The 27,513-nt window shown below is 48.8% G+C and overlaps 1 protein-coding gene, 1 long non-coding RNA gene and 1 other non-coding gene across 24 annotated transcripts in view; 1 reads left to right on the forward strand and 2 right to left on the reverse strand.

Annotated features, from left to right (window-relative positions):
* Nucleotides 1–12,800, reverse strand: part of ASCC2 (activating signal cointegrator 1 complex subunit 2) — a 35,913-nt gene extending 23,113 nt beyond the window's left edge. For 6 of the 21 annotated variants that reach the window (XR_015144748.1, XR_015144750.1, XM_086348639.1 and 3 more), the window contains exons 1-5: nucleotides 12,742–12,800; nucleotides 7,965–8,062; nucleotides 2,991–3,149; nucleotides 2,450–2,620; nucleotides 1,062–1,191 (exon numbers count right to left, since the gene is read on the reverse strand). Coding sequence is in view for 17 of the 21 variants with exons in the window: in XM_086348639.1 (XP_086204765.1) it covers nucleotides 1,062–1,191; nucleotides 2,450–2,620; nucleotides 2,991–3,149; nucleotides 7,965–8,045 (541 nt within the window). In the remaining 4 variants the exon portion in view is untranslated. Of the gene's footprint in view, nucleotides 1–1,061; nucleotides 1,192–2,449; nucleotides 2,621–2,990; nucleotides 3,150–7,964; nucleotides 8,063–10,501; nucleotides 10,540–12,741 lie in introns of all 21 variants that reach the window. The other 15 variants (XR_015144749.1, XM_086348640.1, XM_086348638.1 and 12 more) reach the window with 6 other exon arrangements.
* Nucleotides 12,801–12,816: 16 nt separating this feature from the next.
* On the forward strand, nucleotides 12,817–25,932 carry LOC147355739 (uncharacterized). Of its 2 annotated transcripts, none has more exons than XR_015144753.1 (4): nucleotides 12,817–12,952; nucleotides 23,682–23,897; nucleotides 24,385–24,881; nucleotides 25,423–25,932. It is a non-coding gene; the product is annotated as an uncharacterized LOC147355739 (long non-coding RNA). The 2 variants fall into 2 exon arrangements; XR_015144752.1 differs by having other exon boundaries at nucleotides 24,547–24,881.
* Nucleotides 18,465–18,571, reverse strand: LOC147355740 (U6 spliceosomal RNA). The gene has a single exon (XR_015144942.1). It is a non-coding gene; the product is annotated as a U6 spliceosomal RNA (small nuclear RNA).
* Nucleotides 25,933–27,513: the final 1,581 nt, after the last annotated feature.

Genomic DNA, 27,513 nt, shown 5'->3' on the forward strand with positions numbered 1-27,513 from the left:
TTTCATATGCATTAGGCCCTAAATACATTTTTCAAAAATACGCAGAGAAAAGACTAGAAGGGAATAATCACCAAATGATCGTCTCTGGGGGTGGGGGTGGGGCAGGAATTTGATAACTGCTTTCCTGCTTCTTTATACTCTTCCAAAATTTTCTAAATTAACCTATATTACCTTTATCACTGGGGTTAGAGGGGAAAGGGAGGAAGGAAACCATTTCAAGTGGTGACCGAGCTCTGTAACTGGGCATTAGGAACACCGTCTCCTACAGTCTCGGGGTGAGGAGGGCTGACGGAGTGTCCAGGGTGACCAGCTGGGCCAGTTGCCACAAGTTCCTCTTCCAAGGCAAACCCCTGGGGCCACTGTTCCCTCTGGAGCTTCCCAACAAAGCTTCTGCGTGAACCTTCCAGCACCCCCGCCTCCCGACAGGCCCCAACTGCTGATGTCCGTTCCCTCCACAACCCCAGGGGATTCCTTCTAACCCCTGCCCCTGTCCATCCTCAGAAGCAACTCAAATCTCAACATTTCTGAGGTGGCCATGTCACCCGTGAGGCAGGGAGTGACTGAGGCCCAGAGTGTGAGCCTCAGGCCCATGTGACTTCAACCCCAGCTTGGCCACTCATCAGTCATGACCCTGCAGGCAAGTCCCGAACATTCAACCTCAGTTTCCTTAACCGTAAATGGGGGGTGGGGACACCACTAACATCACAGGGCGGCTGTGAGGATCGCCTGAGATGACACAGGTGGGGCATCGGCGGAGTCACCAGTGCATACTCAGGCAAACGGTTAGCTGTCACCACGGAAGCAAACGCCCCCCTCCTTGGGCAGGGACACCCAGCCTGACGCTGGGGCTCTGAGATCCTGGAGGAGCTCTCTTCTGCCCTTGTCTTTCGCCCCTCCCCCACAGCCACTGAGTCACTTCTTTCGGAGCTGACACACACATCTGGTAGGTCACTTCCAAGCACCGCCCGCTGCTACTGCTCTGATCCCCCTGTGGACATGTGGGGGTCATCTCTGCACCACCCACACCCCACCCCAGGCCCTGGGCCCCACATCCTACTCACCTATCATCTTTTGCAGCAGCGGAGAGTTGCCTTTTCCAAAAAGCACGCAGAGGTCCAGGATCTTTGGGATGTCGAACAGGAAGTTGTTGTAGAGGATTTCTCCAAAAGCAGAGGGCGAAATGAAGTGATCCTAAGGAACAGCAAAGAGAGGATGAGCGACCTCCCCAAACACGTGCATGGCAGTGTAATAGCAGGCTCACAGGAAATAACCTTCGGGTCCATCGAGGGGGCCTGGCTAATAGAAGCAGCTCCGTCCACACCAAGGATGCGTCCAAGCCAAGGGGCTGACCTGGAGCGACAGTCACTCACCCTAATGTAAAACAAAGCAGACGCTCCCTATGAAACACATCAGCTGGGGATTCATTCTAAAGTTATTCACAGGTAAACTCCCATGATGTCTGCGACTGCTTTAAAATACTCCAAGACTGGACTTCCCTGGTAGTCCAGAGATTTAAACTCTGCGCTCCCAATGGAGGGAGGCTCAGGTTCCATCCCTGGTCAGGGAGCTAAGATCCTGCATGCCACACAGCACAGCTTCAAAAGGACAAAAATAAAATACTCCAAGAAAAACAGAAAACTCAGTGGGGGAGAGAAAACAAGATAGGCAAGATGCTAACTGTTGAAGCCAGGTAATGGGCACGTGGGAGTCATGATACTCTTGTGTATATTTAACAGTTTCCATGCTAACAAGCTAAAAAAACAGAAAAGATACTATTTTTAAAGTAAATATGTGGGCACCACACACACAGAGACACAAACACATTGAAAGGAAAAAAGTTCCCTGAAGGAACAGGCACCTTAACAGTGGTTATTTTGAGGGAAGGAAATTTTGTGGGCGACTCTCACTATCTGCAAAATATTTTTGTTACGTTTGTTTAAGGACAGCATTATTATTTTTAAAATTGGGGAGCAGGACTTCCCTGGCAGTCCAGTCAGTGGCTAGGACTCTACACTTCCACTGCAGGGAGCAAAGTTTCAGTCCCTGGTTGGGGAACAGCCTGATTGCACATGCCACACGATTTGGCCAAATAAATAAATAAAATTAACAAAAATAAACCCGGGGTGTGGGAGTAAAGGCTTTTAGAAAGCACATCCAAGGTCCTCTAAAAAAATCAGAATCGATGCTTCGCCCTCTGACGTGCAAGGAAAGGCAGAGTCAAGCGTCCCTGGCACAGGGCCCTCGGCTCCCCACTGATGGAACACTGGGTATAGCGCAGGCGACCTGGCGGCTCAGAGGACGAGGGAGGTGGCACAGGCTTCTTCCCCAGCAGCGAGAGTGAAAGCGGAGGGGAGACAAAGGGGACACTCGATACTTCCAGAGCCTGCATTCCCAGGGGCGCGGGGGTGTCAGCCGGCGGGGGCGACCTGTCACAGGGCCCGGGGCTCACTTTGGATTCCTTGTGCGTGGACATACGGAGGAAGGTGAGAAAAACGCTGCGGTGGAGGCGCCTCTGCATGTCAACGACCTCGGGGGCCGGGGCCACCCACTCGTCGAACTTCCGGGGCACATAGCGCAGGTAGGAGTCCAGGCACTTCTGCAGGGTCTCGTCGAAGATGACCTAAGCCAGGCGACAGGGGAACAGCCAGGCTGCGTCACTGAGGCCCGAGGGCCTGAGGGTGGACGGTGCGGGGCTCACGGCCGGTCAGCTCTGGCTTGGGGCAAACACGCCAACCAACCCCAAGGGACCGAAGAGGCATAAATGAGCCCAGGGCTAAACACGAGTTTCTAAAAATGCCATGGTGGAAGGCGTTTGTGCAAACATCATTAAGATGGTGATAACGAAACAGTAATTCCAACCACAATTTGCTCTTAGGGATCCAGTGTAAGAAGCAGAGGAAGAGAAAGCATCTCCTGGGGAGAAAAACAACAGCACCCAACCAACGGCATGGCATGTGCCTGGTCTTAGTGGGAATGGTGAAGAGTGTTACCTGGCACCAGAATTTATCGTGCGGCAGGGCCAGGAGCCAGTCCAGGTCATTGGCTACGAAGGTGGCGCGTTCCAGGTACTCCTCCACTAGGGCGGGAATGTTGTCTTTAGGGGGCGGTTTGTATAACACAAAATACCGGTCTGCCTTCTGCTCGGGGTGCTACGGATCCAAAAACCACGTGTTAACGTGGCAGAGGTTAGTCAGCGAGGGCCCCTCTGCCAACCCACAGCAACAGCCCTGGGCTCTTCCAACCGGTGACCCTCAGGCATAAAGAACCGAGTGTCTCTGACAGAGGGAGGCCTGGCCGCAGTCAGGGAGCGCCAGGCGAGCATTAAATACCATGTTTTCTGGAGAATATTTAATGACACAGGGAAAGGTTAGGGGAAGAAAAAGCAAGACACAAACCCCTCTATTTATATAACCATTTTGGGGATTAAAAAAAAAGCACCATATTTAACACATTCACACACTGGTAGGACTTTATTTTTTAAAAGAGTGTCGGGCCGGGGGTTGGGGGACACCTCAAAGCTAACAGTGGCTATCTCTAACAGAAAGGATTAGGACCTGACTATCTTTTCCAATTTAAAACAGAACATGTAGTTTTTTTAAATTACACCAGTGAGGCAGGAGGGTGTTTTCTTTCAAAAGCTCACAACAGTACAGAAAGATAAGTCGCCTGGGACCACCACCCCGGGTCTAGCGTCAACCCAGAGGGAACCCCTCCCCATCCTGCGGGCATCCTCACTGCCCTTTTCTAGGCGTTTACATTAAAATGTAGCCACACGAGGCATTTGTTTGAGCCCATTTTCATCTTTCTGACACAAACAATGTCGTACTGTACATATCACTGTGCTGTTCCCTTTGTATAAGCAGAGAAAAACCTCAGTAATTTTTTGGTATAAGATGCTAATCAAGTAATTGCAGGTCTCGGCTTAGCCTCACAAATTCTCTCTTCTAACCCTTACCTTGCCGGGAACAAATCTTACTTTGTTTGCCATAAAGAAAGGATGAGCTTGGTTTTCTCCTCTGACTACACAAGGTTTGCTTTCTCCGGGGGAGGCGGTGACAGGAAGGAGGCCGCCTGTTTTCGTCTCAGCAGTTATCAACCACAGTCCCCCCACTTCCAGGCCTCTCAGCCCAGCGGGGACAGGGAAGTCATGGCTGACGGGTCAGCTTCTTCGAGAACCACCTAAGCCTCCCGACCGCAAACTGCCGAGTTTTTGAGTTCCACAGGGCTCCTTGGGGGGTTGAGGGTCCACTAGGTCCCCCGCCCATTTAAATCACAATTTATACAAAAGGAATCCTGCTGATTGAAACAAGGTCAAAGCTACTCTCAAAGGCCTAAATTCACCTCTGTGGTTTCCAAGTTCCCCTCCTCTACCAGTTGATGCCTCACCTCTCACTTAGGTTACTTCTCAGGCCAGGCTGCTCACCGACCCCCACTTGCCCAAATGGCACACACACGCGCACGCCCCTGAGATCTGACCTTCCTGCGATCCATCCTGTGAACATCTACTGGCACCCTGCTCTGCCAGGTGTGGGGGCGCACACGAGAAGGGGGTCTGCGTGCTCCCAGAGCCCACTCTGCAGAGGGGATGATGCACGGCTGTCATCAGACGAGCACAACACAGACAGCTCAAACCTGGCAGAGGCACTGTGGGAGCGCCTGGGGGGCAAGGGGCCACTTCCCAGGCCAGGCAGCATCCAGAACTGGACCTTGGAGGTGGAGCAGAATTTTTAGATGGAAGACATAGTCCGATGGGCCATTAAAAAAAAAAAATGGGATGGGGGCACAGACTGCACTGGGCAGTGGGAGATGGAGTTGGAGGGAGAGATGCTGGAAAGATAGAAAAAAGCCACTACTCACCGAGGACCGCCCTGTGTGGGCTGATGAGCAGGCCAGTCCCACAGCCCATTTCTTTTACAAAAGTATCTTTCCACCTTTATTATTATGCTATCATTTCTTTTAAACTCACAACAACTGTCTCAGAAGGAGAGAGTATTCTCCCCATTTTACAGAGAAGGAAACCAAGACTTGGTGAGATTTAGGAACTCAGCTAAAGTCACAGGGCTAAGGAAGCAACTGAGGCAGGATTTAAACCAAAGCTGACACTGCACACCTATTAAGTGACATATGATACCACAGGCCACCCTGGTCTCACTGCTCGTCCTTCTGACCCCAGCTCTGACCTCACTTCCTCCAGGAAGTCTCCCAGGCTCCACCCCAATTAGGTGAGGGGTTCACCCTGGCTCCCCCAACACCTGCATTCTATGCTTTCCTGACTGTAGCACTTGCTGAACTGTATCAGAAGTGCCTGCAGATCTGTGGTTGCGGTGGAGGGGGACAGAGGAAGGGGTAGATTATAATAAGGGTGGGGGGGGCACCAGGACACTTCTGGGAGTGGCAGAAATGTTCATTATCTTACGGTAACGGTTTCATGTGGGTTTACAGATGTCAAAACCAACCAAACCGTGTACCATAAATATATGCAGTTTATTGCCCTCCAATGACACCTCAACAAAGTTAGATTGAAAGGGAGGGCCTGCCTTCTGTCTTCCCCGCTACCCTGCAGGTCTCTGGAGGGGGTCTGAGTCTTGCTCACACAGCAGTCCCAGCCCCTAGAGCCAGGCTGGCATCGAGCACTCCCTCCACACACACCTGCAGGTTGGACGGAGGAATGCATGGAGGTAATGCAGGACCAGGTCCTGCCAAGGCCTTTGAAGCACCTCCGACACCACGCACAAGAGCAGGGGCCACGGAGGATCCCAGGGAGAGGAGCTGCAGCTCTCGCTGTATCTCCCACCCTTTAGGCCTGGCCTAGGTCCCACTAGCCCCACGAAGCTTCCTGAACATGCCCTGCCCATCAAACTTGTGCCCTGTTCATCTTGATAAGAAACTATTCTGTACTGTTCTCCAAATGCTCCCCTTAAATGATCCTTATCTTTCTCAAGAGCCCATTCAACCACTTGGGTGCCAAACTTGATTTCTTTACAAGGCCGGGCTCCTTAACTCTGTGATACCGCTTCCACCCCCAGGGGCTGGTGTAAGAATCAGGCTCTCAGGACTCCGGGATAATATACCCAGGTCCTCCTGCCAGGCCCGCCCTTCTCCATTGCTCTGCCCGGCTGGTGCTTATTCACCCTTCCACACGCAGTTCAGGATCTCCCTCCTACAGCCCGGCGTCCCTGGTGGCGTGCGCCCTCTCACCACCCCAAGACGTCTGTGCACCCCTCCCTGGTCTCCATCAGCAGTGTAGACTTCCTTTCATCACGTCCGAATCGTGCATGCTGCAGAGAATCCACCAGTCTGCTTCCTCTCCATCTGTGGGCCCCACCAGGGCAGTCTCTTCTCTCTGTAGCTCCAGGGCCTGTCCCAAAGTGTGGCAAGGGTCCTTGACTCATTTACTGGCTGTCTCCTGAGAACCCATGTTGCACCTGGCACTGGAAAACCAGAGTAAAGGGAAGGGACCAGTCCCTGCTCCCAGAGGGCCCGCAGTCTATCAGCCTGGTGTCCAGGACATGGGGAAGGGCCTACGGAACCAGTCTCCACGGGCGCTGTCCAACAGAACCTTGGCAGAGATGGAACCACTCCAGACCTGTCCCGTGCTGGCCAAGACAGCAGATTCTCACCACATGGGACTATTTTAACTTAAACGAACTAAAACTAAAAATATATTCCCTTGGTTGAATCGCCCACAATTTCAAGAGCTCCATAGCCACATGTGGTGAACGGCTAACGTACTGTACAGCACAGTTCCTGATTTTCTAATCAGTATCCTCCTTACCTAAAAGAGTTATGAACATGAGGATATATCCAGGGAACATGGATAACATTTTATAATAATTATAAGTGGAATATAACTGTTAAGGTTGTGAATCTCTATGTCATACACCTGAAACACATAATGTTGGATATCAACACTACCTCGATTTTTTTAAAAAGTTACAAAAAAGAAACAAGAGGCTATGTAGCAGGAAGGTGAAGAAAGTATAGACTCCAGGGACAGTTTAGCTGGGGTCCTGTTCTGACTCCCCTAGTGTTCTAGTTCTGTGACCTTAAACTCTGAGTTTCCTCATCTGTAAAATGGGGACGACCAAAATGCCTACTCAGAGGGCTGTGGTTTGGCTTCCATGAGATAATCCAGGTGAAAGGTTTGGCCCAGAGCAAGTGGTCTATAAATATTAAGCACTATTATTAGAGAGTAGTCAGGAAGCAATAGGAAGCCATCCAGAAAGCAGGAAATAAAACACCAAGCTCTTGTTTCCCATGACTTTACTCAAGCACCCAGAAGATACTTCCTCCCACCTTGTTCAAGTAAGCTAATGTTCTTGGGAACACAGCAAGGGGGTATGGGGTCTCCGGTCCCCACATCTATCTCCTCCTGGCACCTCTCCACGGCTCTCATCTCTCCCACAGCTGGTCATCAGCATGCTCACTTCCATTCTCAGTCTCACCAACCCTGCTGGGCCTGCACACAGTGCTTCTTAGCCCGTTCAGACCTGACCTCTGACATTATTAGTGTCCCCCTCCTCCGCCCCCCACCGCCAAGTAGACCACAGCTGGGACAGCTCTGAAAAAGGCCCATCTGAAATCTGAGCGCCTCCTGCAGGGTCCAATCCCCAGATCTGGCTTTGGGCCAGCCCCGCTGCCCGGCCAGCTCGGGCTGAGTCCGAACTGCCATCGGACTTTGATTCAAAATGAAATGCTTTGCAGGGAAGGTATGGGGTGGTATGGGAAACATGGGACATGGGAAATACCACTCAAACTCAAGCTACTGCTGGGAAAGAAAACTCCTGCACTGGGGCTTGGAAAGACCTAACAGCATGCTGGCTCCTGAAACGTAGACTGTGGCCATCAGGTCATTCATAGAATCGTAGAACCGATAAAGAAGGAATTTAATTTTTTGCTTCTGGATTGATTGCAAGTGCGATAATATCAATATTGGGCTGAACAGCCTCAAGGCACCGGCTCACCAGCGCAGGCGAAGTCCTCAGCTTTCCTGTCTTCAGGTCCTCGTGGGTGATCTGGAGTCGGTCCAGAGGCAGGGCGGGCATTGTGCTGCGCGGCCCTCCTGAAAGGAATACGGACGGGAAGACAGCAGACGCAGAGGCTCCGGGGGCAGGGCCTGCTCTGGGACTCACCCCGGAGCCAGGAGAGAAGCTTCAACCCCTGGCCTCAGGGGGCTCCTGGCGGGCCTTAAAGGCCTGGTTCCCACAACTACTCACCTAGACCAGTGACTTTTTTGCCTAAAGTGGCAGTTCTCAGCTGAGGAGGAAAACACTCCCCAGGTGACACCTGATACGGTGGTGGTTTGGTCACTAAGTCATTCTTGCAACCCCATGGACTGTAGCCCACCACGCTCCTCTGTCTATAGGATTATCCAGGTGAGAATACTGGAGTCGGTTGCAGTTCCTTCTCCAATTCCCACCCAATTCATGAAGTACTGGTTAAAAGTAACCAGATTATCTTTCTCACGGCCCCAGCCCCGTGCCCTCCTTGGCCTGGGAGCTCTGGGGGGCCGGTGCCTGGCTTCTCCTTCTCTTGCTACCTTTGCTGTGACCAACACGGGCCTGGTCCAGAGGTGGCTTCATGAAATAGTTGATGAACAACTGAATATGATGACACTTTTCTTACCATTTTAACCCGATTTGGGGGGTTGAAGCCATGGGACTTTCCTCCCTTGCAGAGGGTGTTAAGATTTTACAAACTTTCTAGGCTTCAGGGAAGAAGGATATGGATAAACAGAAGGGCCAGAAGGTTTTCACAGAGAATTCATGGAAACCTGCCAGAGTGACCTCCTCTCTTAAGAGAGGCCCAAACTGGCCACAGAGTCAGTGAGGGGCAGACCCCACGTCTCCTGTCTTCTGGTCCAACGCTCATTTCTCAATGCCACTTGGCCTGATCCACAGGAGGGATGTGCATATTGGCTGAATCATGGAACAGAAGTGACTCTGGGCTCTTAAGAAGACATGCCACAAAAGCCTGGCACATCTCAATGACGACATGAAGATGTATGAAGGGTAGGATGAGGAAACCGTCACCTCCTGAGCCCTCCCTGAGGTGCTGAGGGACATGGTCAGCCATGAGTCACTGCAGTCCTGGCTCTCAGATACCAGGCCAGGCCCTAGTGTTACAAAGACAGATTGATAAGGCCAGGTCTCTGCTCTGTGGGAACTCCGATCCAGTAATAATGATGACGATAACAGCAGCAGAAACACTCCTCTCAGGTGCTGCTGCTCTTCTGAGCCATTTTCTCAGCATGAACTCGCTTGTAGACACCTTAACTGGCTTCACGTGTACAAATGCTTGTAACAAGTCCAGGGTGGGTGCTGTTAATCTCATTTCCTTCATTTTACCAATGAGCTTCCCTAATGGCTCCAACGGTAAAGAATCTGCCTGCAGTGCAGGAGACCCTGGTTCGGTCCCTGGGTTGAGAAGATCCCCTGGAGAAGGGAATGGCAACCCACTCCAGTATTCTTGCCTGGAGAATCCCATGGACAGAGGAGCCTGGCGGGTTACACTCCATGGGATTGCAAAGAGTCAGACATGATTAAGCAACTAACACTTTACCAATGAGGAAGCAGAGGCTCAGAGAAGATAAAAAAAGCTTCCCCTAGGTCTCAGAGTTAATGGCTGGTGAAGCAGGCTGGCTCTTAACCATTTGCTGTGCTGAGTCTAGGGCAGTTGAGCTGGGGGCAGGGGCTTGTGGCTGTAGGGAGAGCATTTCTAGAGGAGCGCCTAAAGGCTCAGGAGAGCCTGAGTTGAGGCTTGATAGTGGAGACTGGGAAGAAGGGTGTCCCAGGTGGAGGAAACAGCAGGAACGAAGGCAAGGAGGTGGGAAGCAGCCTGGTGCACAAGGAACCTTGGTTCAGGGGCTACTTTAGAGACTGTGAAGATACCCATCTTCACATGGCATGTAGAGAGAAGGAACTAGTCCCTAGTCTAGTCTGCCTCGTCCCCGAGGCCCATTCTGGCACTAGGATCTCAGTGGATAGTGGTTCAGACACATGGTCCCTGTGACTGAGCTTTCATCTTTCACCTCTGCAAAATATAGATCACACCATCTGCTGTATGTTTGTTGATGCTGTTCAGTTGCTCAGTCGTGTCTGACTCTTTGTGACCCCATCAACGGCAGCATACCAGGCTTCCCTGTCCTTCACTATCTGCCAGAGTTTGCTCAAACTCATGTCCATTGAGTCAATACACGATTTCTAATTGAGCTACTATCTTACTAGCTTTTCACAACAGCCCAGTTAAGAACGACAAGGATTATTATGCTCAGATGTCCAAAGAGGGGCCCTGATTTGCTCAGGCAAATACCTGAGTAGCCAAGTTGAAACTGAAGCCCAGCTCTTGTGCCTTGGCACCTGGGTCTCCGGTGCTGAGTATGCTAAAAATACTTCTTTCCTAATCCCTGAGAGATGCTGGGAGGACAGCTGGAAACATCAGTGCTCAGCTCACCAGTGCAGAAGTCTAAATGAAGCCCAGGCCCAGTCCTTTCTATGCTCACCTTCCAAAGACTGGAGGAGGAGTGTCCAGTGCGGGGACCTAGGATGGGGAAAGAGTCATAAGGAGGAGGCGGCTCTCCACCCTTAAAAATTCTAGTTCCCAGAGTCCAGGTCTAGACAGGTACAGACAGCAACTTGCTTTTAGAAGAAATCTACTCCTACAGGCCAGAGCCTGTCAGGACAATTTAGACTCAGGCTGGTATGACAGTCAAAAGAGAAGTTTATAGTTTCACAGCCTGGGTTCAAGTCTCAGCTCCATCCTACCCATGTTGAGACCTGAGCAGTTCCTTAACTTCTTTACGCTCCGATCTCCTCATCTGTAAAATCGGGATGAGAACAGTACATAATCTCATCATCTCTCAGGGTTGACATGAGAAGTAACCAATACTAAGTGGTCAGCACAGCACTTGGCACATAATAAGCGGTAGGTAAAGTTTGTTGTTGTTTAGTCACTAAGTCATGTCTGACTCTTTTGTGACCCCATGGACCGTAGCCTGCCAGGCTCCTCTGTCCACAGGATTTCCCAGGCAAGAATACTGGAGTGGGTTGCCATTTCCTTCTTCAGGGGATCTTCCCAACCCACGGTTTGAACCCATGTCTCCTGCATTGGCAGGCGGGTTCTTTACCACTGAGCCACCAAGGAAGCCCCCAGTTAAGTTTACTTGTTATTATTATTCAAGTCCCAATCATAAGCCGAGCATTTGGGTTTCCTCAATTACTCAGCAAATACTTACTGAATATCTCTGGGACCTAGGCATGTAAATGACTATTAATCCGTGTAGTTAGAGCTGTAACTGGAAATTTCCAAAACAAGCACAGCACAGAAGGGAAGACTGTCACAGAAAAGGTGACCTACAACCTGGCTGTTAAAGGACAGGAGAAAAAGATGGAAAGGAAGGACATTCTAAGCAGAGAGCAAGCATGAGCAAAGGCTCAGAGCCTGTGGCTTTGAAGGATGAGGGAGACATTTGGTGTGGCTGAAAACACAAGAAGTGGAAGAAGAGGTTGGATAGAAAAGATGGAGCCACTTTAAAAGGAGCCTCAAATGCTGTGCTAAAGATTTTGGCTTTTTATCTGAAGACGAAGCGAGGAGTCATGTAAGGAGAGGAGAGACATAATCAGAAAGAGAAGGTAACAGCCTGGTGGCGGGAGAGGCCTTTTATGAACCACTGGACAGCAGAAAGTGTTAATAACCTTACTTGTCCCTTCAAATAGTTTTTGAGTACCTACTATGTGCCAGGCACTGAAGCCTGGAGAATCCTAAGGCGGGCAAATAACAGACCCAATTCTGCCCTTCACAGAGTTTACGGTCTTGATGGTTAACAAGACAGATATGAACCAAACAGCCACATGAACAAGGAAAATTCAATACTGTGAGTATGCTTTGCAGGCAAGGCCCATGAGGCTATGACAGCATTTAACAAGGAGAACTGACTCGGCAGAGAGAGAATGTCAAGGAATATTTGCGTTTTCGTCTACAGTATGAGTAGAAATTAACTAGTCAATAACTGGACTCTAAAAATGACAAGGTCAATGATCATGATGATATCTGTGCCCCACCCCACAGTGGATCCTCAGTGTCAAGCAGGGCAGCAGAAGTTAAAAATTTAGGAAAGGGCTTTCTTTTGAAGGGGAGCTTGGAGTAAATGCAAGAAGGCCTGGGAGCATCCCCAAGGCTACTCCTGTCTCAGTTTCTCTGTCTTAACACTTCTGGTCTCGCTTCAGTATTACCCTCCTCCGAGATCGTACCAGATTGCCCTATCTATTCACTCCTCCGGTTGCAGTCATATCTTTAATTACCTAGTGCATTTCTTTGTCGTCGACTGTCCCCGCCCACTAGACTGTAAGCTCTATGAGGGCGTGAACTTCCTCTGTTGCTCTGTTTATATCCCCAGTGCCTAGCTAGATCTGTGCCCACGTAGGAGGCGCTGGACATAACATTTGTTGAACGAATGAATGAACCCCGAGGAAACTGAAGCTCGAGGTGAAGGTAGGAGGACAGCGTCTCGCCCAAGGCCAAGGTCATTCTGGGGCCGATCCTCGAACCCAAGACTCTAAGCTCTGGCGGCCTGACTCCGGGTCGGGGTGGAGAGATAGGAGGAACGGGGCGATTCATGGCCCCTGGGGCAGCCTCAGCCTTGGCCCTGCCATCGAGGCGGGAGGCCCGAAGCCGCGTGAGGAACGGCTGCAGCCCCTCCCAGGTCCGATGCCCCACATCCGCAAGGATCAGCCACGCACTCACCTTGGCGGCTCCTATGCCGGCGATGTGCCGCCGCCACCGCCTCTGCCGCCGCGGTCCACAGTGACAGCTCGCAGAGCGCAGGCACTTCCGGGGTCAAACAGCTATTCCGCAGGCGCAGACAGGAAGCCTCGGCCCGACCTCGCCCCCGGAGCCAACTGCCGCCGAGAAGCCGGGCCCGGGGCCACGCCCCCAAGCCAAGACTCCGCCCCCTGTAGGTACAGGAGTGGCTGTACCCACACTTTCCGCTCCTAGCGCCCTTGCTGCTTTAGCAGAGATGGTGGGAGGTCGGCGGAGAGCAAGGTGTGGTTCCACCTCTTGGAAAAACCAAGTGTGCTACCTGGGTTCCTCAAGCCCAGGAGGAATTCTGCAGCTAAATGCTATAAACTGTGTCAGGACAGGGGATGCGTTCTTTTATTGACATCAATTTTTTCAGGTAAACGTGTCATCCAGTGATCTAAAAGGGACAGAAAAAAACGTCCTGGTCACTCTATTTTTTTCCCTCTGGCATCACACCCATTTGATGGCATCACACAGGCAATTTAATTTGTATCTTGGTGGTTGATTTGTACCAAAGACGTGGCAGTCTTTGGTACAAATAAAGCTTAAAGTAGGACTTCTGGCAGAATGTATGGATTGGTTTCATTATTTCCAATGGTATTAATGTCACTGAAGTTTTAAAGCTAATTAACTTGACTGGGCTTCCCTGGTAGCTCAGCTGGTAAAGAATCTGCCTGCAATGCAGGAGACCCAAGTTCAATTCCTGGGTGGAGAAGATCCTCTGGAGAAGGAATAGACTACCCACCCCAGTATTCTTGGGCTTCCCTGGTGGCTCAGTCAGTAAAAAAATCTGCCTGCTATGCGGGAGACCTGGGTAGGGAATATTCCCTGAAGAAGGGCATGGCAACCCACTCCAATATTCTTGCCTGGAGAATCCCAGAGGAGCCTGGTGGCTGCCATCCATGGAGTCACAGAGTCAGACACGACTAAGCACAGCACAGCATGACTTATAAAAAGACAAAAAGTTCCAACAAGACACCTGACTTCTCAGTTTCCTCATCTGTCAAAAGGGGATCATTGATACCCACTTCGTCATTTGGAGGCTAAATGAGATAGCACAGACAATACCAAGCACATAGTAGGTGCTCAAGAAATGTTAGTGGAGGGAAAGGAAGGAAGAAAGAAAATGAGAAACAGAGAGAGGGAGGAAGGAGGCTCCTTATCCATTGGAGTGATTTTTAAAAAATTGTTTGTTTTTGGCTGTTCTGGGTCCTTGTTGCAGCATGCGAGGGCTACTCTTTGTTGCGGTGCTCAGGCTTCTCATCGGGGTTGGTTGCTCTTGTTGGAGAGCAAGGGCTTTAGGGCACACAGGCTCAGTAGCTATGGCGCGTGAGCTTAGTTGCTCCGTGACGTGTGGAATCTTCCCAGACCAGGAATCAAACTCGTGTCTCCTGCACCGGCAAGCAGATTCTTAACCAGTAGACCACCAGGGAAGCCCTTCCATTGAAATGTTAACCCTTATATTTATTTCATCTTCGTTTTCCCTCATTTTCCAGAAGAGATTAATGAGAAATGTGAGGTTCCAAAGGAGACATCCTTGTCTGAGCTGTCATATGTCCAAATGAAATGGAATTTAAAAACCACGTTAACAGGAGAAGCCTCAAACCATGTATCAGTTACACACAAGTATGGAGGAATTGGCGGGGGGGCGGGGGGTGCTCTGTTTTCTATGTTAAAAGAAACACAACCACAACTAACTTAATTTAATGGCAATTATTTGGATTGGCAATGGAGGCAAGTGTCTGTGGTGCTCAGAATCAGTCAACTCTAGGAATAAAAAGAAATACTGTCAGTAGTTGGAGCTAGAAAATCAGCGCTGAAATATCTGGGTCTGAGTCCCACCCGGCCCAGAGGCTCTGAGTCACCTAAAATGAATGAATTGCCTTTGTGCTTCAATCCTCCAACCAGCTTGTGTTTGCAGAGTGCCATTGTTGAGGTGAGCTGTTGCGTGGCCTGCACAATGTTCATTTCCTCTATTTTCCCACTAACAGCAGCTTGACCACTCCTCATGTAACCAAATTGGGGTCTGGCTGCTCTCTGCTCAAAAGCCAATAGAGAGGCCAGGTTAGTGGAAAGGAAAAATAAAACAAAATAAAGTTTGCTTTATTTTGGATGCCAGCATTGGGGCGGAGTGGGTGGGCTTCCCTGATGGCTCAACAGTAAAGAATCCACCTTCCAGTGCAGGAGACATGGATTTGATCCCTGGGTGGAGAAGATCCCTTGGAGAAGGAAATGGCAACCCACTCCAGTATTCTTGCCTGAAAAATCCCACAGACAGAGGAGCCTGGTGGGCTACAGTCCATGGGGTCTCAAAAGAGTCAGACACGACTGAGTGACTAAAACAACAGCAACAGTGAGGCAGCAGGGTGGGGAGGGGACAGATTTCTGTCCAAAGGCTGACTCCTCCACTGACAATCAGGGGGCAAGGGCTTTTACAAAAGGGGGTGGGGGGCCACATGCAGAAACAGCACAGTCAGCTCTGACAGCCATCCTGAATTTGGTCATCAGTGGTCTGCCTAGCGTCATCTTGATTATTTGAAGGACAGTTAATCTGCAGATCCATGGTCAGTTTGTTCCCATTCCCTTGAGGCCAGTTCTCAGAATTGTGGCAGTTTATTGTTGGCTGCAGTCTGGTCATCATGTATCTATCAGACAGCTCCTAGGATGATTCAGAATATTATCTATAGCCCTTGAGAAGGAATTAGAGGTCCTTGACCATGCTTACTGACTAAACTGTCCTTATTTGGTCTCCTTTGATAGTTTTCCTTCTCATCTCCCATTGAACATTCTTTGGCTAAAGTTTTTCCACAGACAAAAAGGCAGGATGAGGATAGGGGAGAAGGACCGTAGAGTCCTACTCCATTTCACTCAGAGAACCATCCTTCCCAGTTCAGTCCACATGGAGTAGGAGTGACTCTTTACCCAGATTTGAAGGCTGAACCACTGTATTAGTTATCTACTGTTGTGCAATGAATTGCCCCAAAACTCTGACATGGTTTCTGTGGGTTAAGGATTCCAAAGTGACTCAGCTGGGTGCATCTGGCTCAGGGTCTCTCACAAAGATGCAATCAGATGTCAGCTGGGACTGCGCTCCCCTGAAGCCTTGATCAGAGCTGGAGAATCCACTTCCAGGTGATCCACTCATAGGGCTGGCAAGTTGGTACCGAGTGTTGGCAAGAAGCCACGGTTGCTCTCCACAGGGCTGCTTGCACATCCCTGCCACGTGGTCCCTGGCTTCCTTCAGAAGGAGTAATCAAAGAACTCAAAGCAGAAGCACCTATGCCTCCGTGGTCTAGCTTTAGAAGTCACACGCCACGACTTCAGTCATATATAGGGGCTGATACAACATCACCTCTTCCACATTGCATTGGTCAAAGCAAGCTGCAAGGCCAGCTTTGATTCAAGGGGGAGAAGAACTAGCCCTCCTCTCCACCCACTGTTGTTGTTTCGTTGCTAAGTCGTGTGCAACTCTTTGTGACCCTAAGGACTGTAGCCTGCCAGGCTCCTGTCTCCATGGGATTTCTCAGGTGAGAATACTGGAGTGGGTTGCCATTTCTTTCTCCAGTGGACTCTTCCCCACCCAGGGATCGAACCCAAGTCTCCTGCATTGGCAGGCTCTTTCTTTACCACTGCACCACAACAGGCAACCACTAATCTACTTTCTATGGGTTTCTGATGGCCGTTTTTATAAGCAACCTGCAACAGCTAGGGAGACTGTGCAATTAGAGAGACTTGTGTGGAAGATGATAGTGGTTTGAACTCAGGCAGAGGCAAAGAATCCTCATGAGAAAATGAAACAACGGCAATGAAATCTCTTTGCAAAGTGTTACATAAAAATATGAATTTCATAATCCACGCTGTCGCCAGCCAGGAACTGCTGTCCCCAGCAGCTTTCTGTTAAGCCAGGCTTTCTCTCGATAGGCCGTGTCTGTCCGATCCCCCTGCCCTCTGTTGAGTTCATCAAAGCTTCTGCTGACTCAAGAGTAATCTGGAGAATGATCACGGCAGTGGAAGTATCAGATCATCCCCCAGGGCCCCTAATAACAAAACATCTGCTTGTCATTCTTCCCTTTCCCTCTGGGTTGTGGTGAGAAAACAGCGTTAAAGGACGATAATGATAAACAACTTAAAAAACTAAGCCTCCTGGCTTCCAAGAAGGGAGGCTTAATTTGAAGGCAGCTAATTATCTACTCATTATAATTTACAGATAATGGTGGTGATCTCGCCGTATGAATAGTTGTTGGAAAGATTTTGAAAATGTCCGGGTTCATGCCTTTTAGAAAGAAGAGGGCAGAGAATCCCCAAGTCAAAGAAAAGAACCTTATCAAACATGTAGTCCCAATCTCTCCTTTGTTGGATAAGGAAATTGAGGCCCAGAGAGGGCATGAGATTTGCCCAGAGATGTCCAGCAGCTGGCGGGGGGCAGAAGGGGCCCCAGAACTGAAGCCTCCGTGCTGGCTCCAGCCTAAAGCTCCACCCAGGGAGATGAAAGGGTAGCTCTGTCTGCCCCGTGCAGCTTGGCGACACTGCTCTCAGACCACCCATCAAAGTGGCAATTGGTACATCCAGGCTTTCGGTAATCATCAGTGTGGGGCCATGGAGCCACAGAACCAGGAGGTAGAAATAATTCCTCTAGGGCTGGGACATAGTTTAAATTGCAGCAAGGGCTGGGCTGGGGGATTTTTGCTTCGCTTTAAGATTAAATGTTTTGGGGGGGTTCTCTGGCAGTCCAATGGTTAGGACTCCATGCTTCCACTGCAAGGGCATGGGTTTGGTTCATGGCACGTATGCCATGGCATGGCCAAAAAATAAGTAAATAAAAGTAAACATTTTTTATTTGGTAGCATCTCATACTTTTAATGTAAGATATGAGACAAAGGGCTTTCAAAAGACACCTTCAGTTACTCTGGTGATGGGAAAGTTTAGTACTTGATGTTTTTAACCAATAAACCTGAAGTTTCAATGCAGTGAAATAGTGCCAGCTCTTTAGCTCTCTTTGGGAGGGCATCAAAAGAAGTTACTGGAAGATATGCCTTGGCTATCATGAAAAGAGAGGGACTCTGCCTTCTCATGTTCCTGGATGTTTACTCCCTGGGCTGCATAGTCCCCAGCAGACTCCAGAATGAAGCCATTCAGAGCTTCTAATTTCTTTTTTTTTTTTTCAAATTTTTATTGGCATATAGCTGCTTTATAATATTGTGTTAATTTCTACCATATAGCATAGTAAGTCATATATGTGTGTGCGTGTATATATATATATATGTGTATATATATATATATATATATAATATACCCTCTCTTTTTTTGGATTTCTTTCCCACTTAGGTCACCACAGAGCATTGTTCGGCATAGTTCTCTGAGCTATACAGTAGGTTCTCATTAGTTATCAATTTCATACAGACTAAGCAGTGTGAACTCGTGCGTGCTCAGTCATGCCCTACTCTTTGCCATCCAGGGCCTGCCACCCCATGGACTGCAGCCCACCAGGCTCCTCTGTTCATGGGATTTCCCAGGGGCAAGAATACTGGAGTGGGTTGCCATTTCCTCCTCCAGGGGGATCTTCTCAACCCAGGGATTGAACCCTTGTCTCCTGAGTCTCTTGCAATGGCAGGAGGATTCTTCACCACTGAGCCACCTGGGAAGCCCATCAATAGTGTGTATCTGTCAAAAATATGGAGCACTTCATGAATTTGCACATCATCCCTGCACAGGGGCCAGGCTAACTTTCTCTGTATGGTTTCAATTTTAGTATATGTGCTGCCGAAGCGAGCACCTGATCTTCCAACTCCTTAAGTGCCCCTGAAGTGCTCACACTTCAGGGCCCTATCCATGCTGATTCCTCAGCCTGAACTACCCCCGATGCTCTCCTCATCAAGGTGAAGTCTTCATCTCTTCTTTCTCCAAGTTCTAATCATTCCCCCGACATATACACTCCTACCTAGCTCCCTGCACTTCCCCTGTGTAGCACTGATCACAACTCATCATTTTTTTGTGTGATCATTTAATCAGTGACTGCCTCCTCATTAGACTATGTGTCTTGACAAGTTAGGAACCTCATCTGTTTGTTCGCTAACCTTATTCCCAGTTCTCAGCTAGGTACCTGGCACCTAAAAATATTTGTTTGATAAATGACTGAATCAGAGAGCCAAGATAATCTAGACCGACTCTTCTAATTCCAAGTAAACAAACTGTGGCTCAGAGATGGGCAATGACTTGCCCAGTGTCACACGCAAGCTTCTAATAGCTCCTTGTTGATTATTCACTCTCTTCAAGTACCTTGGCATGTGGGACATGGCCATTTCAAGGCACTTGCAAGGCTGGGGGACTCTGCTGTGTTCCACATTCTGGACAATTATAGCCCCTCCTTCAGGGAAGGCTCCTTGTGAGGCAGGAATTCTAAACCTGAGTCAGTGAAGGGGCTCCAGGACCTCTGCATTCCCTGAAATGTCTGTGGATATATTGGGGAGTTTGTTTGTTTTTTTCAGTAGAAGGGCTGCCAGGTTTTATCTGAATCTCAAATGAGCACAATCCTGAAATGCTAAGAGTCAGTCACACTAGCTCTCTGTTGAACCTCTTTTTCCCTTCACACTAGAAAACCCATTCCACGCCTCTAGAATCTCTGGCAGCAGAAAGATGGTTTAGTGCGAGACTGTGAGGTTAGTAGAGGTCAGGGCTAAGTAACTAACATATGGGATCAGAGAGAAATGCATTTTTGCTTTAGTTGGTTGAGGGTATTATGGAAGGTTTCCTGGAATAGGTGCCAATAAAGCTGGGCTGTAATGAGCCATAAAGGTTTAAGAGGCTGGAAGTGATCGAGGGAGAAGGATAGGATCCCAAATTCCCTTCTGGGAGCCCCATTGTCCTCATCATTTCCACACACCTCCAAGGAGGGCTCATTTCAGTTGCCTAGCATCAGAGTCACTTGGGTCCAGACACCAGCTTGGCTGTAGAATCTCCTTTTCCTTCTCCCTTTTGAAGGCAATACAGTCTGTTTCTGTGATGCCAAACGTTGCCGGCAACACTTTGTCCCCTCTGTTGAATTATTCATCCTGTGAGATGAATTATTAATTTCCAATTTTGTACAGCAAATGCCAGACAAACAGGTAGAAATGGAGTTGGGACCCTGGGCATGGAGCCACAGACCTCCCCAGGTCCCCTGAAGCACAGGCCACCAGGGCCAAGAAATTATGCAGGAATCTGCAAGGGGCTCGCCCTGGAACGCATCTGACCGAGCGTGAAGCTGGTACAAGCTCATGGTGCCCTCAGAAGTGGCTGGGCTCCGCTTCCTCTGGCTCTCAGGCCCCTCGATCTCCCGTGTCTTCCCTGTGGCGACCCTGACAGGCTCCCGGACTGGGCTGCACTGCGCGTCCACGGTGGGCCCGGCTGCATTTTGTGCAGCCCCTTAGATTTGATTCTGAATCTAGCACCTAGGTGGCCCTCGGTTAATCAAGCAGGATTTCTCAACCTCAGCCCTATTGACATTTTGGCCCAGAGACCTCTTTATTGTGGACTCTTGTGTGCGTTGTAGGCTGTGGCGTGGCATTCCTGACCTCTGCCCACTAGATGCCAGTGCATATCTTCCCCTGCCCCCAGTTGTGGCAACTAAAAAGTCTCCAGTCATTAAGTGTCCCCTGGGGGGCAAAGCTGCTCCCATTAAAAAGCCACTGTTTTAAGTTAGTGCTTTTACTTGAGTTTTTTTTTTTTTTTAATTCAGTGGGGATCCTGGTAATAGTTACCAGGATGAAATATGATGGTCAATCGAGATGACAGGTGTGAAGTCTCCACTTGTTCAGAGTGTCTCCACCCTGGGACTTTACTGTTTCAAGAAGCGACAGTTCTCTTTCATGCCTGAGTCCGGGTCTCGGTTGAGTGCTTCCCAGCGGGCTCAGTCAGTAAAGAATCTGCCTGCATGGCAGGAGACGCAGGTTTGATCCCTGGGTTGGGAAGATCCCCTGGAGACAGAAATGGCAACTCCCTCCAGTGTTCTTGCCTGGGCAGTCTCACAGACATAAGATCCTGGTGGGCTACAGTCCAGGGGGTCACAGAGTCGGACACGACTGAAGTGACTAAACCACCACAACTCTGGGTCTCAGGATTGTGTTCAGCTGCAGGGAACAGAACATCCACCTTAACCAGACTTGAACAGTGAAGAGGAGTGACTGGTTCCCATAACTGGAATCCCATAAGGAGGCTGATTTTCAGGTTCGGTTGATTCCACAACTCACCCATGTCCTCATTCTCAGGGACCAGTTCTGTCTGTCTTTTTGCTCTGCCATGTACTGTGAGGACTTCTTCTGATATGTTCACCTTTGCACCCTAGGAAGACTTTCAGCAGTCATCAGCATCATGGTCCTTTTTTTTTTTACAATCGGCAAAACCATGTGGCCTGTGGGATCTTAGTTCCCCTCTTACGGATCGAACCCATGACCCCTGAGGTGGAAGCACAGAGTCCCAAACACTGGACTGCCAGGGAAGTCCCGGGCCTTCTTATACACTTCCCATCCAAAAGGACACATCTGTTTCTGCATTCCAAGCCAGAGTCCTGAGATCCAGCCTGGCTGGGCCACTTAGGTCACAAGCGTACTCTGAAATTAGCATCTACATCCAGTAGACTGTGTGTGCTGGTTGGTATAAGCTCATCACGTCCCATGCCGGAAACTTGGAATGTAATCACCTTTCCTAGTGTTAATATATGGCTGTGGAGATATCCAAATGAAAAAAGGAAGATCTTGTACCAACTGGATCCAGGGAACCTTCCAGAACCGGTCATTCTAGTGGACGGGGGAACAGATTAGCTGATTGGCTGGATCTGGGACTTGGCCAACCCTTGGAGTTGAGGGCATGGGGAGGGAGGGGAAGTCAGTCTCACCCAACTACAGGGACTGAAATTGGGGGAAGCTGGGTTTCCTAATGCCCAAAGAGGGGTGTAACAACTAGGTTAGAAATGGATGCTAGGCAGGCAAGAGTGAAAGATGTCCATTGCATGAGGTCAAGAGAGGGCCATGGGGGTGCACAGGGGCATGTTAGAATGTCTAGAGTGTATCAGACACCTCTGTGTACCACTTCGATTACACAGAGCTCACCCTTTTTTAAAATACTTATTTAATTTTTGGCTGTGCTGGGTCTTAATTGCTGCACATGACTTTCTCTGGTTGCAGTGAGCAGGGGCTGCTGTCTATTTGTAATGTGCGGCTTCTCACTGTGGTGGCTTCTTTGTCATGGAGCACAGGCTCCAGGTGCTTCGGGCTTCAGTAGCTGAGATGCATAGGCTTAGTCGCTCCTAGACACATGGAATCTTCTCAGACCAAGGATCAAACCAGCGTCTCCTGCACAGGCAGGTGGATTCCACCAGTGAAGTCCCAGAACTGACCGTTTATTCCAACTAGCGCTAGGTGGTCTCAGGTGAGAGTTGACAATGCCCCACCTCTCCCTGGGCCGCCAGGGACGGGTTACCTGTCAGGCCCAGTACTCACCCTGTGTAACCAGGAAGTGTGGAATGTTAATGCTTGTGAGGCAATCCTTGACCAATGGGACTCAGAGCTGATGATCAGATACTTCCCCCTTTATTCCTCAGAAGGATTGTTTCCCAGATATGTTTCCTAAGGTGTCTCTGACGATCCCAAGGAGTCATGAATCACCCACATCAGGTCAACCCTTGGCCCACCTCCCTCTGGCTCCTGCTCCTTGCCTGTCCTTCTCTCCTGCTCCCTGGAGCCACATCCTAAATAAACTCTCCATACAGAAGCCTTTATATCAAACTCTATCTTGGGGGAACCCTGGATAAAGATTTTAGTTAGCCTGAGATGTAGCTATAAGTCTTTATACTCTTTTAGACAGCATGTGAAAATGAAAGCAAGTTTTTGTATTTTTAAATTGCCCTGCCATCTGTTGACTGGGGGCCGTGCTCAGAGGACACTGCTCTCGAGGCTGCAAGTCAAGCCTCTTGGGACCTAGTGAGTTCCAGGCCTTTCTTGGCAGGAGGCTGTGGTCTGCCAGCTGCTCTGCCCTGGGTGGGCAGGCAGGTGCAGGAGTGGCCCAAGATGAACCCCTGCCCAGAGAATCTGTTAGGGGCTGACCGCAGGCTTGAGAACTTGATCAAGATGTCATCAGCCAAACTGGGAAGGCTGCCCTGCTTCCAGCTGCACCCTGGGATTCTGACGGACGTGCCCTCAGCTCCACTGGGGATTGAGTGCTCAGTTGAGGTGGCCCGCCAGTGACAAGGCATAAAGGAGCCTTTGCAGAGATGGTGAGAGGGACCCATGGAAAGGGCTGTCTCCTTTCCTCTAGCAGCCTGCCCCCTGTCCCACCTGGCTGTAGACAACATGCCACAGTGGGTCTCTGCTCCCTGCTCTCTGGGCCTGGTTTCCTCCACTGATGCCCTCGGACACTCTCTGACTCTGTTGGGATGAATTCCTCAATCTCTCACCCTTCTGGTCACCACCCACACATCTACTGTGCATCCCTCCTGGCAGGACCCTCAGCCACCCCTCCAGGGCTCAAACATTGCTCTTGGTTGTCAAAAAGGCCCGCAGGCCCCATATGACTTGCTTTTTGACAAGTCTTCTAGCTCCCCGACCAAAACCCAGAGCAATGCCGGCAGGGCATGGAGGCAGCCCAGTTTATACACATCTGGCGATATCTCAGTTTACGGTCAGGTATACCAGGGGACCTGGGGACAGGGCTAACAGTTACAGGTTAGCCCCCATCTGACTGTGTCACTCCTCGGCTTCTTTCTCTCTCTCTCTCTCTTTTTTTTTTGGCTGCATTGCAAGACTTGTGAGATCCTAGTTCTCCAAGCAGGGATCGAACTGAGCTCAGCAGCGAGAGCACGGAATCCTAACTACTGGACCATCAGGGAAGTCCCTTGGCTTCGTATTTTTCAGGCGCTTCTCCTGGCAGTTCAAGGACCCCTGTGGGGAATTCAAGACTCCTCACCACTGAGACTCCTGCCGCTCCATGGTGCTCCCACGCCTATGCTCCAGCTGGCCCCCGCTTCTGTTTCCCTATTACCTGGCTTACTTGAAATCGTCTTTCAGGTGTCAGCTGAGGGTCATCTCCTCCAGGAAGCTTTCTTCAGTTACCCAAAGCTAGTGAGAGAGGTAAGCTCACAAGTTGCCTAAAATAACCCTTAGCACAGTGCCCGGTTCCCGTTTGTTTACGGGCTTGTTCCTGCAGCAGGTGGTAAATTCCTAGACATTAAAGGCCATCTCTAGTTCATCCCTGTTCATTCCCTCAGGGCAAAGCACTGTGCCTGGCACAAAGAAGGTGCTCGGTAAGTATTTGTTAAATAAATATTATGAGACTTCAAAGTGTCTAATAAATTTGAGTCTAGAATTTATTCAGAGGGAATGAAGCCTCAGTTCTTATATAATATCTAAAAGGAGAAAAACAATTCATGTATTAATATGAGTTATTAATAACATTGTCAAGTACTGTTAATATGTCACATATATTTGTATAGATGAATATTTCAATAGATGAATATTAAAAAACCCATACAGCTGCAAAATTTTTTAAATACTGTTAAAAACAGAAAAATAAATATGCAACAACCTAACAATATAAGCATTGTATATTTTTCTCCAGTCTATGCCTTTGGGAAAGTATACTTTCCCCAGTCACCCGGAGCATGCTATTTCTGCCTTTTCACTAAACATTACAGCATCAACATTTTTTCATCTTGGAATCACTGCCTTTGAAGTGAAAAGAAACTTTAGAAATGGTCCCATCCATCTGCTTCACTTCCAGAGAGAGGAACTGAGGTCCAGAGGGGTGACTGACTCAAAGTCACCCAAGGAGATGACAACTGTAGTTACTAAACTTCCTGACAAGTGACGTCACATTCCCCCACAACTCCTGAAGCTCCTGCACCCGCAGAGACGGCACTCCACAACAAGAGAAACCACTGCAACGAGGAGCTCACACATCACAGCTGGAGAGTAGGCCCTTCTAGCTGCAACTACAGAAAAGTCCGCACAGCGACAAAGACCCAGCACAGCCAATAAAGAAATGAATGAAATTTTCAAGAAGAATTCAGTGACATATAAAATTTTATACTTCTACTGGGGCTGTCACACACACTGGTAAGTAAGTTGATCATAGCAACCACTTTGGAAAACTTGCTGGGAATCTCTCTCCAAAGCCAAACATTCGATTACCCTATGACCAAAACTCTTCTCCTCCGTGTTTTAGTTGTTATTGTTTGGCTGATAAGTCGTGTCTGACTCCTTGCAACTTTGTAGCCCACCAGGCTCCTTTGTCCATGGGATTTCCCAGGCAGAATAGTGGAGTGGGTTGCCATTTCCTTCTCCAGGAGATCTTCCGGAACCAGGGATCAATCCCATAGCTCCTGCATTGGCAGGCGGATTCTTTACTGCTGAGCCACCAGGGAAGCCCATATACTCCCATAGAAATAAATGCTTAGGTCCACCAAACAACATGTACATAGAAGGTTCATAGTAGCCAAAAACCGGACACAGGGACTTAACTGGTGTTCAAGGGGCTAACACTGGTCTCCCAGTGCCTGGGTTCAATACCTAGTCAGGGAACTATATCCCACATTTTAATCACACTCTTCTTTATCTTCATGTTTTACGGATCAAATACATTTATTTTCTTTTCTAGGTAGATTTTTTTTTTGGCTCTGCCACGTGGCATGCAGGATGTTAGCTCCCCCCACCGGGACTAAACCTGCACGACTTGCAGTAGTACAGGCTCAGAGTCTTAACCACTGGACTGCCAGGGGATGGTTTTAAGTCCTCCCTGCCACCCCCGCCCCCCACTTCATTTTCTTAAGCATCACTGAATCTGCCCTATTCTTCCACTGGGCACTGAGAGGGCATCTCCACAGCCTCTTACTATGCACACCTTGTTGAATCTAAGATCTGAGAGGCCTGGAATTCTTAATTTTGTTCTCATCTCTATTTCTATCCCTGGTGACCCATGGCCAGACCTCTTAATTTGTAACTCTGGGTTTACCTGTTTGGAAAGTGGGTTGAATAATTAATGCCTCCTTCACCAGGGTGTTGAAGTTTAATTACTGTTTGCAACATTGCTCAAGATGTCGAGATGAAAGGCATTTTTAAAAGTCCATGTTATTGGCATTAGTAATAAAGCTGAGGAATTTGTTTGTGAGTTTTCAAGGTTGTCATAACTGGGAAAAGGAGGGGGTGGGGAAGGTTGATTTTATGTGGAAAAACCTTGCCCAAAAAACAGCCACAGATCCTTGTTGGTATAAATAGCAAGAACATCCTGTACCTCAAAGGGCTTTGCAAATTTCACATTCTTCCATGCCCCTAAAAAGACAGAACCCACACTTCCAAAACTGAAAACAAAGAGTTACCTGGGGTTTTAAGGTGGGATATTCAGAAGCCAGTTTTTCTATTCTCTGTACTCTTCACAATTTATAAGAAGAGTGCAGTTAAAGAACAGGGTTCTTCATTTTTACCCTCAATTTTTCACTTTTCATTTTGCATTCTGATCACATTTCTACCTACATAGCCGTTAACAAGGATTTTTAGAAGCCTGCTATTTTTGTGAGCACTTTATAAGGGGAGGTTAGGAGAAAATAAAAGTTAAAACTCAGCCCGTGCCCTCAGAACATTTACCGTCAAGCCAGAAGATAAATATGAGCAAGTGGCCTATATTTAGAATTTATTTCATGGTGCCCTGTTATTAATAATAACTGCCCCCTTTGGAGCGGCCCAAGCCCTTTGAAATGTATTACTTCATTTGATCCACCGACAGGGCTGGAATTACAAGCTCTGATTTGAGGGGGAGGAACCTCAGACCCAAGTGACGTTTCTAAGGCCATGCGGCATGCAAGTGATGGTATTGGGACTGAGACTCAGTCTTGGGAAGTGGAATGGTCTCAGGGAATCTAGTGGAAGGATCTCGTGTTCCTTCCACTGTAGTACTGCCATGCCCAGAAGCTATTCAAAGGAAAGATCTAGCCTTTTGTCCCAGGTTGAAGGTCAGACTAAGTCAAAGACCAGTGCCACATGGCATCTAATCAAAGAGGACTTGTGCAGAGGTTGAGGGTGTGGGTCTTGGACTCAGAGGCTCTGATTTTGCTCCTGGCTCTTAATCACTATACGTGTGAGTGAAAGTTGGTCAGCTGTGTCCAACTCTTCTTGACCCCATGAACTATACAGTCCATGTAATTCTCCAGGCCAAAATACTGGAGTGGGTTGTCTATCCCTTCTCCAGTGGATCTTTCCAACTCAGGAATCAAACTGGGGTCTCCTGCATTGCAGGTGGATTCTTTACCAGCTGAGTTACCAGGGAAGCCTAATCACCATATAGATTGAGGCAAATAACTTGACTTTGATAAACCTCAGTTTCCTCATCTAATAAATGAAGATATGGTAACAGTGTTTCTGACTTCATCAGGTTCTTTTTTTTTTTAACTATTTATTTATTTGCCTTCTTAGTTGTGGCAGGCAAGTTCTTTTAGTTGTAGCATGTGAAATCTAGTTTCCTGACCAGGGATCAAATCTGGGCACCCTACATTGGGAGTGCAGAGTCTTAGCCACTGGCTCACCAGGGAAGGTTCTATTAAAAGAGATCATCTATGGAGAGCACTTAGCCCAGTACCTGACATACAGGCCCTGCTAAAGGTTATCTGGTAGGCAAATGAAAGCTAAATGCACCATTACCCCTCAAAAGAACCATCTTGGGCCAAGAACTCAAAGGAATTAAAAAAAAAAAACAAAC

The sequence above is a fragment of the Bos grunniens genome, chromosome 17, assembly GCF_055505025.1.
Source record: "Bos grunniens cultivar Pamir isolate PY7600 chromosome 17, Bosgru_T2T1.0, whole genome shotgun sequence".
NCBI classification, from domain to species: domain Eukaryota; kingdom Metazoa; phylum Chordata; class Mammalia; order Artiodactyla; family Bovidae; genus Bos; species Bos grunniens.